General features: G+C 46.3%; 1 protein-coding gene across 1 annotated transcript in view; it reads right to left on the minus strand.

Annotated features, from left to right (window-relative positions):
* Positions 1–6,866: 6,866 nt before the first annotated feature.
* Positions 6,867–14,849, minus strand: part of NFATC1 (nuclear factor of activated T cells 1) — a 104,010-nt gene continuing 96,027 nt past the window's right edge. The window contains exon 10 of the mRNA XM_026034902.1: positions 6,867–7,469. Within this exon, the coding sequence (XP_025890687.1) occupies positions 7,420–7,469 (50 nt within the window). The 3' untranslated portion in view covers positions 6,867–7,419. The remainder of the gene's footprint in view (positions 7,470–14,849) is intronic.

Raw genomic sequence — 14,849 nt, forward strand, 5'->3', positions numbered from 1 at the left:
CATTAAATTGATAAAGATCTGCCTCGAAAGCAAAGGCCTCTCTGTGTTTTCTATCACCCGACAGCGCTGGCRGGAGCGGCGCTCCGCGAGGCCGGGCTGTAATCCGAATCGGGGCTCAAGTGCGTCAGCAGGCACCATATGGGATGTTTATTATTGTGCACCGCGCGGCCCTGGCCGTGGGCAAGGGGAAGCGCTTCCCGAGGCTTCAGGGCAGCCCCCRGACCAAGAGGTAGCCGTGATAAGTGACGCGTTGTCACCGCACACGGCTACTACTTTGGAACTTAGGCAGAGCGTTTGAGTCACCAGAAACGCGTATACTTCATCCACAAAACATCTTTTAGGAATATATTGTGTTACGTGTGAAGTGACTTAACACTACTCGCCAGTCAGACGCTGTTTAACTCTTTAGGCCCATAAACCTCTTGCMGACTTTGTACACGTGAAGTACATAAACGTGGCAATCATGTTCTGTTATTATTTTTAGCAACAAGTTTCACTTCCCTACTTAACTTTCGGTACACTCAGGTATTTTAGAGGGGGGTAGGGTTTTTTGTTGCTGTTTGTTTTTTTTAAAAAAGGAGCTAAGAATTTTATGCTCATGATTGTGCTGTGACCCTTTTCCCCAATGTACCTGCTCGTGCCGGGGCTCCGGGCCCCACCAGGCAGCAGCAGTGCCGAGGGGTTGGGCTGCTGAACGTGGTTCTTCCTGGGCCACTGCTGGCCACCCCACACTGCCGTGCTGCCCGTCCYGGAAGGGGCCAGCCCCAAATCCAGGCTTTTCTTCCAAAAGCCGTGGCCTTTCTACACAGAGCCGCCTTATTCACCCTCGGCGTCCCCGCAGCCAGCACGGAGCAGCCCGACGCGTGTGCAAACACTCCTTTGGGCCTGGCTGCTCAAAGGCGGCTCCATCCAACTCACTGTCTGTCCAGAGCGCTCCTGCTTGTCCTCAGGCAGCCACCAAACGCTCTAGCTGCTTTTTTCCAGCCTCTTTTCTGAAGAGGCACAAGGAGAGCTCCTTCCCTGTCCTCCCAGCACGCCCCGACACCCTCGCCCCCTCTGAGGTTAAAACCCGAAACAACAGACTTTCTAAATTAAACACCATCACCTTCTGATCTTGCTCGCAGCTCACGCACTTGGCTTTCTAAAGCGACGATGACAAGGCACTCTGGAGGGAAAAYCAAACCAGGGCCTCCCACGCCGCCCGCGCCGCGGAGCAGATGCTCAGCGCCGCTTTTGCATGGCCGAGGTGGCAGCGAGGAGCGAGAGCCGCTTCACCGGAACGCCCCTCACCACCCTCTGCYCCCAGGGGTGCTTCCACGTTCCGAGTGCAGGTTTGCTCCCAGAAAAGGAGGAGGGGCAGGAAAAGAGCACCTGGGCTTCCTGGACTGACCTGTGGCTCTTCCCAGCCCTCACTTTACCAGCTAGCCTGTCCTGCTCCAGCGGGTGGGAGCATCCCCACGGACGAGCCCAYGCCAGGGTGCCTCGAGCTGCTTCTGGGGTGCATTTTCTCCCCCCTCCTCTTCTTTTTTTTTGGTTGCCTTTCTTGCTGTGCTCCAGCTTTCTCTTCCTGCATGAAAGGGCAGCCAACACAGATGTTCTTTTGGGGCTAGTTTTAAGGGGCTGGGTCCACCTTGGACCCCGCAGCTGCCTGGCTTCGACCCTGGACAGAACAGCCTCTAGTAAAGCCTCTCTGCCCCTGTCTACATGTTTGCAGTTGTTTTTCATGGGTGCAGGGTCAGGCCCTTTGCACATGTGTCCTGGGGTGGTGGGTTGTGTCACTGTTTCTGTCTGGGACTACGGGCAGTCTGTTTATAGACTCAAGATATACCAGCAACTTGCAGCAAAAATAAATAAAAAWTGTATATGAGAAAGAAAGCTTGCCAAAGGGATGAGAGCAGCGGGTTGGATGGGCTCCTCTCAGCCAGGAGTCTTGGAAAGGGGCCGGGGAGGCAGGAAAGATCCATGAGGAGTTTCCTGCAAAGAAACCATTCAAGAAATTGGACAGAGGTAGTCGCCATGTGACTCCTGGGATGCTGGGCTTGGGCGGAGGAGAGAGCCGAAATCTGGGAAGGCAGCCCAGCCCAGAGATCGGCGGGGGGATGGTTCAGCTTGGATCAGCTTGACCCAAAATAATACGTGGTTTGTATTTTCTAAGCATTTTTTTCTTTTTTCTTTTCTTTCTTTTTTTTTTTTTAATAAAAAAGCAAGCACAGTGAAAGATCTCATGGTGGAAGAAATGTCATTTTTCCCATTAAAAAAGCAAACCAAACCAAACCAGGAAAACCCCAAAGCTTGCAGGCAGAAGGTCCTGCCAAGCCCTGACACATAAGGGCCGGAGCGGGCCGCTGTGCCGTGCGCGGCCAAGGYGCCGGGCCGCTGCCTCCCGCTCGCCTTGGTGCCGCTGTCCCCGGCCTCGCTGCTGCCCGGGGCCTCGCTGCAGGCCCCGGCTGAAGCTCTGGGCACAAGCAGAGCTGAGGCGGTGCATTAAAAAGCTGTGTTTGTTCTCGCCCCGGCCGGGCCGCCCTAAGCACCGGCCTGCGAGAAAGGTGCTGGAGCCGGCAGCGCGCGCCGCGGGGCAGCCCAGGCACTGAGGTCAGCGCTCGGCAGCGCCGGCGCGGCCTCCCCGCGAGCCGCGGCCGCAGGGATAAAGCAGGAGTGGGGCTCGTAGCTCGGAACTGAACACAGCAGCAGCAACAAAAATCTCGTTTCAGCTCCTGTCAGATTCGCAGCGGGCACGCGGCGCAGGCTGAGGGGAGAGGCAGCAGCGCGCCCGGCCGGGATCCGCTCTCCGCGATGGCTTGGTGCAGTTTCCAGCCTGGAAGCTGCTGGTCAGGGGCACTGGAAACAGGCCGGGGCAGGCGCTGTATGCGGGAAATGAGTCTGGAAGGCGCGCTGGAAACTGGTGCTAACAGCATTCTTGGAAGCCCTGTCCCTGACAGAAGGAAAAAAAAGAGGGATTTCCTAAAATGACTGAAAATGAATTTGCAACATCTGTGAGCAGTGGGATGCCTATCTCTGGACGTAGCGAAGGAAGAGGTGCAGTCAGCAGCTCTGTGGTTTAAATGGCAAAAGCCAAATGTGCGCACAGACTGCAGAAAGTGCCAGGTACACCACTAGGTGCCCTAAGTCCTGAATGCTTGGACGTGTGGACTGTTAGTAACTGTGGAGCTGAAACTCCACAAATGTGCACAGTCTAAAAATACACTCTTTTTGGCCCGGAAAAAAAAAAAAAGAGAGAGAGAAAAAAGAGTTGTTTTTTTGGAATCAGGAGCAGCTTGTCAGTAAAGCCAACAACATGGGACTCTGTAACTGATCTGCTCTGAACAAATTATTTGGCTACCTGGAAAGAAGAGAATCAAACCCTTCTAATTTTTTTTGAAAGGGGGTCACGGAAGTTAAAGAAGAAACACATGAAATTGCAGAGGAAAAGGGAACAATGCAAACAAATTAAAACAGGCAAAGGGCGGAGCTCCTAGTTGGGCACATAAATATAGGTAGAAGAAATGGGAGTAGCTTTATTCTGATGAAGAGCCCGGGCAGTGACTGTGAGAGCAAATTGGCTGATATCTTAAAAAAAAAGCTATAGAAACTGAAAGGATCTTATGCCATTGATCTCAGCTTAGCACTCCTCAATGATACTCTTGATGAGTGGGATTTTGTCTTATTTTCACTGAGGTGATTTCAACAGATTTATGATGACTCCAATGAAATCACACACATGGTAAGGGAAGGTTTAGCTTCATGGCAGAATGGCTCTTTCCAAGTGATTTAACTCCTCGAAATTTGCCATTTTCAGCTGCAAAGTAAAATCTTGAAGGCAGAATTCCAGCGAGGATATTTAGTCAAACAGTACCAGATGGATGTGTGGGATTCACCTTATGCTTTGGTTATGAATGAAAGTAGCAAGCTCGGAATTTGCTAAGGACTATTTCTGCTTAAAGAACTATGGTCAAGATGCAGTTAATGTAGCTGTGCTTGGGCCTGCTCCAAGTGGTGGACCTGTGGAATAAGAAGGAAGGGAAACATATGGGAAGTCCGCTCCAAGCAGGTTGCCCAAATGCACTGTGTGCCATCAGCCCTTGGGCTGGGCTTTAAAGCGATGCCCCAGTTTCTTGGGGCTTTGTGGCATCTGTAACAGAACTGTTGGTACTTTCTGTCTCCCAGGGCCTCCACACAGAGCCTGGCTCATGCGGGCCCCATGAGGAGCAATATCGTTCTCTCCACCCTCCAGATAGGGAAACAGAGCTTTCTCTGACAGAGCTGGGCTGGACCTGGGCTTTGCTGTGCGTGGAGCACGTATCTGCCCTCGAACTGTGAGTGCCTCGCTGGCCCAGTCACTGAAGTACAGCGTGGCAAGGGAGCGGGTCTATCGGCAAACACTCACGTGAAGACAGACATAGAGAAAAGCTCTCCTTCGAGAGAACTTTACCACAGGACTAGAAAATCAAGAGGATAGCTAAGCTGACCTTCTCCTGCTCTTTTCCTTCAGGGGTGGAACAAACCCAGAGGTCACACAGACTGTAAGCATCTCCCGGCAAGTCATCCCCTTCTGCAGCCTCCTCCTTCCGCGGGGCATGGGAGCCTCCAGCCCAACAGGGGCTCTCGCACACCCAACGCCTGCCCCGAGCGACCCACACGCTTCGGAAGCGGTTCAAGGGACAGCAAAAGACACCCTTTTTCCCCAAGAAGATACACATTGGCCCATTAGGAAGGTAATCCATTTTATAATTTAAAATTCATGCAGAGGAATCTCTTTAATAACAAAAACTCATGATAAAAGTCTTCTTAAACTCGCTGACAGGGTTACGTTTTAAGTACTAAGTTCAGAGCGTTGTGGCTTTTTGGTTTTGTTTTCAAAAAGGGCTGACGAAAACCTTTTTCATAAACGGAGAGGAGCAACTATCACACATGTAAAAAAACACAAGAGAGCAGTCTCATACGGGAAATATTTCTGCTTTCATTTTTATTTTATGAATACATATACAAGAGATGCATAATCTTCCATTATCCAGGCTTAAAGGTAACAGTTTGTTTTTCAAAAGAGCTTAAAGAGGAAAATAAAAATAAGGACGAAGGCGGTGCAACATATCCAAACCGTACAGTTGGAAACCTTGCTAAAGTTATTGCTGAAATGGGTGTGAGTGTGTGTGTGCTGTCCTACGCTTTGCAAAGCCTCACCCAAGGCATTCGTGCCTGTGGAGAGCAAATGCATAACCAGAGGTTCCTCCACTCGCACTTTATTGACATTTCTGAAACACCCGGAGAATAAAGTCTGAGAATTTTATCATAAATCTTTTCCTCTCCTTGGCAGCGATGTCTTTAAAATGCAGGGGGAAGTAAAGAAGTGCCCGTTGACAAGACCCTTCTACTTCCACACTAAGGTGGTTATACTAGCAGGATGCAGCACGATGCAAACAGCTTCCAATAGAAGAGATGGAGATATATATTTATATATATGTATATAATGTAAAAATGCTTAGTTTATATGACAAAGGAAGATTTGTCAAGGTAACATAAAATGAACCACTCTAAGACTAGCTTCCAGCAAAACATTTTGCTTTATTGGATCTATTTTCTAGCTACAAGTCAAGCTGACATCTGTCAGGCTTTTTACTTTTCATATGGCAGTCTATAAGAAATGTTTCATGCAACTTCTACAATGCTAAATACAGGGTAAATAAGTGGGATTAAACAGGTGAGGAACAACAGACTATTATTAGGACTGATAACAGCATATTATGTACATATAGCCATATTATATTCTCATGTCTTCACAGTAATGTGCAAATGTGACAAATATGGCTTTTGTAAAAAGAAAGTAAGACATAACTATACAGAATAAAGGTTTAAAACGTTTAGGAGGATTTCACCTTGTTGTGAAACCGGTTCAATCTTCATCGCATGACGGCTAATGAGTTACCTCGGCACGGAGGAGTAGTTCAGGTGTATTTCCAGAAGGGGGCATAGATTCCTAAGGCACAATATTAATGTTAAACATTTTTAATTTAAGTCATGCTATTTTTATTTTTTTTTTTTTGGTTATATGAAATAATAGGTCATTGCTAGTTATATAGTAAGCGGTTGATTGTAAAAAATACAATGTTAGAGGCTACCCTACATGCCTATCTGTAGCTCCAGAAACATCAGCTAATCTGAAAACACACTATACAGCGCTGCATATTAAACCTTTGTGTTTTTTTGGTAATACCCTTTTTCATACATGTAGCAGAGAGTTATAAGGCTTCTGCGGAATAATAATATTATAATGGAACAAATATTTTACACTCTTCCATAATGGTATTTACAGTTACTTTAATTCATATTTTGCCATTTGGTAAATAACGCGCATCTTGTATGCATCCTTCTTGCCTATCTAAAGTGCTTGCTTAACTGCATGAGGAAAGAAAACGCATACCTGCTTTAGGTGCAACAAACCCTCCAAAGAAGTAGCTGAAATATCTGTTGTGGATCTGAAATGCATTCTCAGAACTTGAAATTATTGCTAAATCAGTGCCCTCACTAGGCAATCATCTATATTATGTCATATATAAATATATGCATATATACTAGTATGTATGTACATGCATACACATTCATCTATCGTTTAATTGATAGATTTCTTTTTTTTTGTCCACCAACCTTTTTTATTTTGTGCTATTCAACTCACTTGTGCTATGACTGAAGCCAGATTAAAATCAAAATCTTAACATGCTACTACTAACAATCCTATGATTCATTAGCACATAATAAAGACAATATGAAAAAGAAAAAACTGAGATGATGATGACAAATCAGAGGCTTTTGAAATGCACTGAGAATAAGGCAACAAGCTGTACATTACAGCAGAGGAAAAGCTGAAGAAATTCTGGAATTCCTAAGCACATCTTACTGGAGTAGGGATTTCTCTCCTCCCCACTTTGCTACGCAGTCTCATGGTTTTGTTTTCCAAATATCCCTCTCCAGAATGCAAGCTCTACCGCTTCTGCGCCTACCAGCACTTGTAATAAGAGCAAATTCAAAGCTTATCAAAAATGCCCTGATGCCACAACCTGGTAAAATAAGGCACTTCCAGGGCTGTATTCCAGTGATGCCAAACGGACCAGCACTGGGAAGAAGCAATCAGATTTTGCTGAGTTTCCTAGTTTTGTCCCATGAAAAGCGCCATCTATCTTGGAGTTTTATCCCTCCTTTTTTTTTTCTTCCTCCTCTTGAGATGATTTTCTTTGAAGAAGGTATTTCATCCGCTGAAGAGCCACTTCTTTGTGAGCAAGAGGCAAATCTCCAGTCCGCAACATTCAGCAGGGTGCAAGGTGGGAGCGGTGCCAGGCAATGCCTTCAGTCTCTGCGGGCTCTGCGCTCCAGCTGACACACACCGGCCAAGTCCAAAGTGTGGCCTTCCAGCTAGGCCAGCACTGCAAGCTACGAGTGGACATTGGTACTGGAAAGGTCATTCCTTATAATTTCATTTACTGCAAAGAACATAAGAAAGAAAGGAAAAAAAAAGGATTAGAATCATGCTGACGCAGACCTGTCTTTTCAGTAAGTAACCCCCCAACTTGTTTCTTCAYGGGGTCAGCAGGGTCCTGAACACAAAGCGTAACACTGCCACGAGCTAGCTCAGGCTGGCCACAGTGCAAAAGGGCAGCATTAACTGAGGTTATCAACATGCTAAATACTGGGAACAACCAAACAAGGACAGCAGCACCCTGGGCCCTCGATTGCATCCAGCATTTTTAACATTTTTAACCAGTTCCAGACAAAACGTTTCATTTGCTCCACAGCCGGCTCTCAAACTCCAAGTAAGGAACCGCAGGAAGCCTTCGGACAAACCTCCCATTCCAGAAAAAGAGCCCCTGGAAAGTATGTCAGCCATGGCACATGCTAACGGCACCGAGCTGCCAGCTGCTTAACGGGGCATTTGAAGCYGCGATGCCTGGAGAGAACAGGACTTCACGGGCCAATTTTTTTCCACTGTGGGATGATTTAAAAAAAAAGAAGAAAGAAACAAAACTGCCATGGGTGCAGTTGCCCATTCCTGGTGGCATAAATGTGTTCTCCATTAAGGTGTCCTCCTTTCACGCTGACAAGCACACATGGCCACGCAGCCTCTGTGCCGTCAGTGCTGGCAGACGGGAGGGGACGGGTGAGCTAAAGCCCTTGGCAAGAGTCGAAGAAAGGAGGAAACAAGGCCCCTTATCTCCGCATCGGCCAGTGGGACGGCATCTCCACCACAAAGCGCCGTGTTCTTCATTTGCGAGTCCTCTCTCATTCTTTTCCCCTTCTCCTGCAGCTCATCAAGCAATACCGTTTCCCACACTCCAATTATGTCCATTTATCAGCTTGTGATTTTTGGCAGATGGGCAGGAAATGACTGAACCTGGCAAAGGCCATCTGCAGCGAGCTACACAACATCCCTTTCGTTTCCACCCCACCTCCCTGCCGCGACTGCCACCACCTGATCTCCAGGCAGATAGACAAAATGCCAGCGGGAAGGCTATCGCTGCTGCCGCCTTTCCCCGGCCCTGGGAAACACATGCCCACGTCATGGAACCGCCGCGGAAAAGCTGGAGCTTTCCTTTGCTTGCGGGCTGCTCTTCATGGCCCTGCAGATAACTCCATGTGTTTACTGGAAAAGGCCAAGCCTGTCTAAAACCAGCTTCCTGAAGCAATTAGCTGGGGCTTTCATTTATTTATTTATTTTTCCCCCTGCAGACCTATTGCCCCGTTTGCAAATGCAGCTCGTGATCAGTGGGGATCTGTGTCACAGGCCCTGGCCACTGAAACCATGTGCACCCATGCCCTCGCTTCAACAAGGAAAGATCATTTGTATTTGCAATTACCTATTTACAGCAGCAAACTGCGAGCAATAGGGAAATGAGATGTGAAGACAAAGCAGTTCTCTCTCTGGAGAGTGTTGGGTGTTTAATATTACAAAACAGTGGAAACAAAGTTAGGCAGCAAGTCCTGCTCTGTGAGAAAGAATACTCTGCCTACATGCTAACGTGGCAATAAATGCTACCCTATTTACATGCTACAAGACTTTGGCCAGTTTTCTGAACTGAATCTCTATCTTGAATGCAAACAATGCACTATTTTTTTCTGTGGGATGATTTTTCCACGACGCTTTTGTGAAGATAGTTTCTTAGATAAACTTCTCAGGGCAAYATTGGGTATGCAGCAAACATACACAGTGGTATCGTTGTGGAGTGTGGAAATGAAAACCAGTTCTCATATGGGCCAGAGTTTGATAACTTTCCCTGTAGGTTTCTGTTATGCCAAATAAAATAAAGATATCATTTGCTAGTCCTTCAACACATATTATTTAGAAGCATTAATTAATGAATCCTTACAGCACCTCTGTAAAGCAGGAATATAAGCATCATCAGTAGTTTGCAGATGAGGACAAGGATGTTGGGGAGCTGAGGAGCCCCCTCAACTTAGGATTAGCATTCGAATTTCTTGAACTTCAGGCTAAGACCACAGCACACCTGTAGTGCTCTATCTCAAACTGTTCAGTAAAACTATTAATAGTAATGTTCCCTTCTCCCCCAGCCTCAGCCTCCCCATGCTAAAACATTTTGAGAAAATATTTCAAAAGCAGATCAGTGGCATAAGAACTTCACAGTCCCAAATCCATTTTCAGGAAGAGCTTAGGCACTTAGATATTGCCTTTTCCAGCCACATTAAGTGCTTTCAGGTGACTCCATCGTCACTCACATGCTACCAGCAACACTGCTTACCCCTAGCCATGACCTGCCTTTTCCTTTCTGCTGGAAGCCCACCCATCCCGGGGACCACGGGATGGGCCCAAGGGGCCCAGGGTCTGTTGGTGCTCCCAGCACTCAGCAAAGAGGCTCAACAGCGACAAGATCCAATCTGCATCCTACTGAAATCACTTGCAGTTACATTACTGACTGCAAGGGGGAAAGGATTCCACCTTCAGCTATTTTGTTCATCCTTATTCCRTGTTACTTTCTCAAGAGAGATGGACTTCGGTGATCCTCCTGGATGTAGACAGGTCCAGTGTCCTCATATAATATTTAACAGAATTTAGCACCAGTCACAACCCAATGTTAGCACGTACTCGGTGAGCCTTCCCTACAGCCACTGCTTCCAGATATCACAGACAAATGTGACCCAAAATAGCCAAGAGGAGGTTCAGCATTTCTCCTCTGGTGCCCTTGGGCAATATGGCTCAGAGACAGCTCCTCGGAGCTGCTCTGCAGGCCTCTTCACCTTCACCTGTCCCCTTGATCTGCCATGGTGCCGAGGGCACAAAAAGTCCCAGCAGCACGTCGGAAAAAGAAAAAAAAAAGGACAAAAMMCAAGCCACAGAGGGCYACAAGCCTGAAGCGAAACAGGTCGCCGTGTCACGCAGCCGCCGACAGCGGCGCGCGAGGAGGGCGCGAGCCGCCGAGCGGCATCTGCGCGGGAGGCGAAAGGGGAAGCGGGGCGAGCGCGGGCTTTCCCTGGCGGCCGCCGGAGCACCTGAGCCCGCGAGGGAATACCCTGCGGCGGGGACGCGAGGGGGACGGGCTGCCTGGCGCCCGCTCCGCACGCGCGGCAGGAGCCTCCCGGCCTCCTCCAGCTGGGCCGCTCGCGCACCGCCCTGAGGGCCCCCCGTGCTTCCTTCAGGAATGGGGCCTTCCACATGTTTCTCTGGGAAACACGCTGGGAAGAGCAGTCTGCTGGTGGGAAAAGGGCGGTTGTGGGCCAGGCAYGAAAATACGGATGATGTTTCCCAAGTAGTTTTGGCTTAGAGAAAGGAAGGTCTTTAACATCAATGTTTTTGTTGTTGTTGTTTCAAATGTCTGCAAAATGTCTTTTAAGATAAAGGGAAAGAGTACCCTTAGACTTTAAAGCATATTACGATTTTTGCTGCATCGTAAAAGAAATGATTTATGTTGGATCAAATGAAATGTTTTGAGCCCCAAGTTGTTTTTTGGGGGGTAAGAAAACATAAAATGCTTTTGTTTAGGGTTGACCCAAAATCATCCTTTCCACCAATAAATCAAGAAAGTTATCGCTCAAGTAGAGCTCTGCGGAATGTATCCTATATGTCTGCTTGTGCCACATCCCTCCTAGCTGCCAAGAGCCAATTGCTCAGGAAAGAATGTAAAAATAGGGCTCTCCTCCGGTGCTGCTTTCTCCAGTACACTCACAAGTTCTGACTAGGGGAGGACTTCAAGGAGACACAGGAGATCTGCATCTATTCTTTTAATGAATGTTGATTAAGTTTCTTCCATGAAGTTTTCTAACACCCTTTGAACCTGTTCTGGTCTTCGAGATTTCCTGCAGCAATAGGTACTGAGGTTTAAGGACGTGTCAGGTGAAAAAGTGCTTCCTTTTCTTTTAAGCTTGTTACTTGATAATTTTATACTTGTATCAGGTGAAAGAGCTGATTGTTCCCTGTTCACTATCTCCCTTGCCATCCATCACAGCCCTTCTACTTGGGATCCTCGTGGCTCTGGTAAGGTCACTGGACAATTCCTCRGAGAGATCCAAGATACTGCTGCATCTTGGAAAGGAATATCTTTTTTTCTCTTGAAAAAGTTTCCACCTTTCTAATAAAACACTTATTATATAGCTGGTAGAGTCTGCGGGTTRCCTTCATGAGTGCTCTCGTTTTGGCTTACAGATCTGTTACTACAGCAGTACTGGATATATTAAAGARAAGAGCAGTATTCAGTACAAGTAGCATTTGGGCCTGGGTTTGAATTTCATTTCTGAAGCAAACGTTGGTCTTTGATTCGGCTCCTGCTTGGATACAGGTGCATTCAGATTYGCAGTAACATTCCAGGAGTAGCTGTATTTGAATGAGGGTAACATTTTTCAGAGCAAGGTTGCAAAGGGCTTATGCTCATCTTTTAAACAACATAACCTTAGTACTCAAAAAGGCCCATTATACAGGCAGGGCAGACAAGAGTCCRTGAATTACTTGATTTGAGGAGGTGCCTGATACAGCTTTGTCGCAGATCTGGAATAGTAGGCAAAAAGTTCACTTTTGAATGCATAGATTAGCATAACACTTCCGTTGAGCAAGAGGTTCATCCCTAGCAGATCAAACAGTTGAGTAAAATGATTTACAGCACTTTTGTCATCAGATTTTTTTCATCTGTTTTTCTGTTGGCTTTGGGGAGTGAGGACATTGCTGCTTTTATAGCTAACACCTACAGTTCCCCACAGTGCCTTCCCTCAACTGATACTTTCCATTGTCATGTTCAGCTTTTCCACTGACATAAACTCAAAAATATAATAATGCTGAGAAATGCAGGGGACACATGACATCTCTACCTGTCAAGGCGACTGAAAGAGGAACCTTTCCTTTGCTAAACAGCAGATGCCACGGTAGCAGGATGTGGTAAGCTGTTATACCACATTTTAGTTTAATAAGGAGTCTTTTCTTCTTGTATTTTGCTTTGCTTTAAAATGCCCTTGCAATGGAAAGTTTTGTTTTACTAATTAGCAAAATCAATGTCTTTTGAGTTCCCACTTGAAACAGGACAACCRGATACAATTAAATAAATGCAGCCTCCATATATGGATGCAAACTTCATAGGAAATGGAATATTTTTTTTTTCAAATCTAGGGGCTACATATGGATCCTATTAACTGTTGAAAGCTTAAATTTCTGCTGACTTCTGCTTTGCTTATATTTGACTATTAATTTGAATAGTGATAACATTATGGCCTCCTGTTTTAATAGAACTCACTCTCCTTTTGGGACAAAGCTCTGCCTTTCAGTTCAGATACTGATCCCACTCACATCAAAGAAGGGACGAGRCCAGGGATGTGAGCGGAAGGAAAAAGGCAGACCTAGAGCTCTTTGGTACGTGAAGATGAGATCCTTGGYGCCGGCAATGTTTTATCTTATACCACTAAAGGCAAAGGTTCCAAAGAATCTAAAAAGGAAAGGCAAAGCTAGAGCTGAGATCCAAAACACAGTGTGGAGAGCTGTGCCTACTGATTTGAAACAGAGCCTCGGCTTTTTTGCCTTCATTTTCACCCCTCTGCCTGCACTCACGAGCCTCTGCACTGTGGCGTGAGCAATAGTCCTGCACGGAAACATCTACTACCAAAATGTCTCTCAGTGAGTCAGCTACGAAGAGGCAAGCAGAGAGTGTTCCCTTCTTGTATTTGGGAGGAAAATGCCACAGAACTAGGCTCTCCTGGCTCTGGCCTCGAAGTGCTGCTTCTGGTCCAGTCAGAGCTTCCTACAGCTCTCACTTGGCAGTGGGATGGTGCCTGTTTCAGACAAGAAGCAGGCGCTGTATTAACCATGTTGTTCTCAAGGAAGCTATTAACAAGAAAAAATAGCTCACCTTTAAATTGCTCCTGAAAGAGGTTTATGGAAGAGAGAGTCCAACACTAATACAAACCTTCCAATTTCACCCATTAGCTCTCCCCACTTTTCTGACGAGGGTTGCAGTTTCTGGCCTGTTTCGCTGCAGTCTCTTCTCACATCAAACCCCACAGGCCGCGGAAGTCACTGTCTGTCTTTCCAGTGACTTCGAGCTACTTCAGCACCGGCCTTTGTGTAAGGYGGATGAGTAACAGAGTTGTGGTTTATATTTATTGTCGCATTCCTCTTTGATTGCAAACTTCACTAGCAATCAGAGTACGTAAATAACTAAGGACTTSTGTGTTTTTTTGTGTTGAGCAAGAAGAAATTTTTTTAATGAAACCACCTGCACAAGTGCACTATATAAGTAAGTGATTGCGCTACGATATGAGAAACGAAATGGAGTTTCTGTGATCTTCTTTGTGTTTTGTCACAAAATGAGACACAGATTCAGATTGATATTATCAGTATTATCCTAYATTAAGCCACAAGTGGACTCACTAGGCTCCCTGAGCATTACAGCGGGGTGCAGAGCACACGTATTAGGTCACGGGCCCTGTTTCAAGCTTTCTGCATCACCACCCCTGCATCTGCCTTCCTGCCCACAGGGCTAACGCTGTGCCAGAGTCACTGAAAAGCTGTGAGGTAATTCTGAGAGGAAATCTAGTGGAGGTTTGCAGAGGGAACGCCTGAGGGTTGTATTGACCAGCACAGTTCTGCTGTTCTCTATGTCAATCTTTCTTAAGGAGCCTAATACAGTTAAAGCAAGACAGCTCTGAAAGCTTTTGTGCAAATACCTTGTGATTTGCTAGACGTGTACATCCACGTTTCTACATATGTTGAAATGGTGTCAGCTCAGTGCTATGAAGACATTTGTCCCTTGGGCTGGTCCACAGCTCCCTATCGATAAGAACAGCCACACAGTGCAGCCCAATAAACAGCAACCATCTCTGACACATGAAAGCTTCATCTCTGAAAAAAAATAGGGCTACCTTAGAGAATTCTCTTTCCTAGTACTATGCTAAAAGTAGAAAAAAAAAAAAAGAATCAGAATGTGGTGATACGAATTCCTGAGGTTCCTGCATGTAATGCAAAACTATAGATCACATTAAACCTTACTGATTTAAAAACCAAACAAAACAAGTCTTGTGAAGCAATGGAAAATATAACTTCACACGTTCCATAAAGGAGTCAGATCTTGTATTACCTCAGGTGTCCTGGATGCGTTTAAACCTTAAACTTATTTTTATCTGTTTAATCATAATAAGCCACCACCACAGGGCATGCTATTTTTGGAGACCACGAATAGGACAGTGGAGCAAGTGAGTGACAACAAGTAGCAGGTTTTAATAAAACATGATCCTCCCCTATGAGTGTAGGCTTGGCACACTGAATAGTATTGTTGTACATGACAACCATCAAAATGGACTAAGTTTCCTACCTGCCTTATTTAGCTCAGTAACTCTGAATAATGCAAAATCTGCCCCCGTGGGTGGTTGTGGAGGGT

This window comes from Nothoprocta perdicaria, unplaced genomic scaffold, assembly GCF_003342845.1.
Source record: "Nothoprocta perdicaria isolate Ctin4 unplaced genomic scaffold, notPer1 scaffold_151, whole genome shotgun sequence".
Classification (NCBI taxonomy): domain Eukaryota; kingdom Metazoa; phylum Chordata; class Aves; order Tinamiformes; family Tinamidae; genus Nothoprocta; species Nothoprocta perdicaria.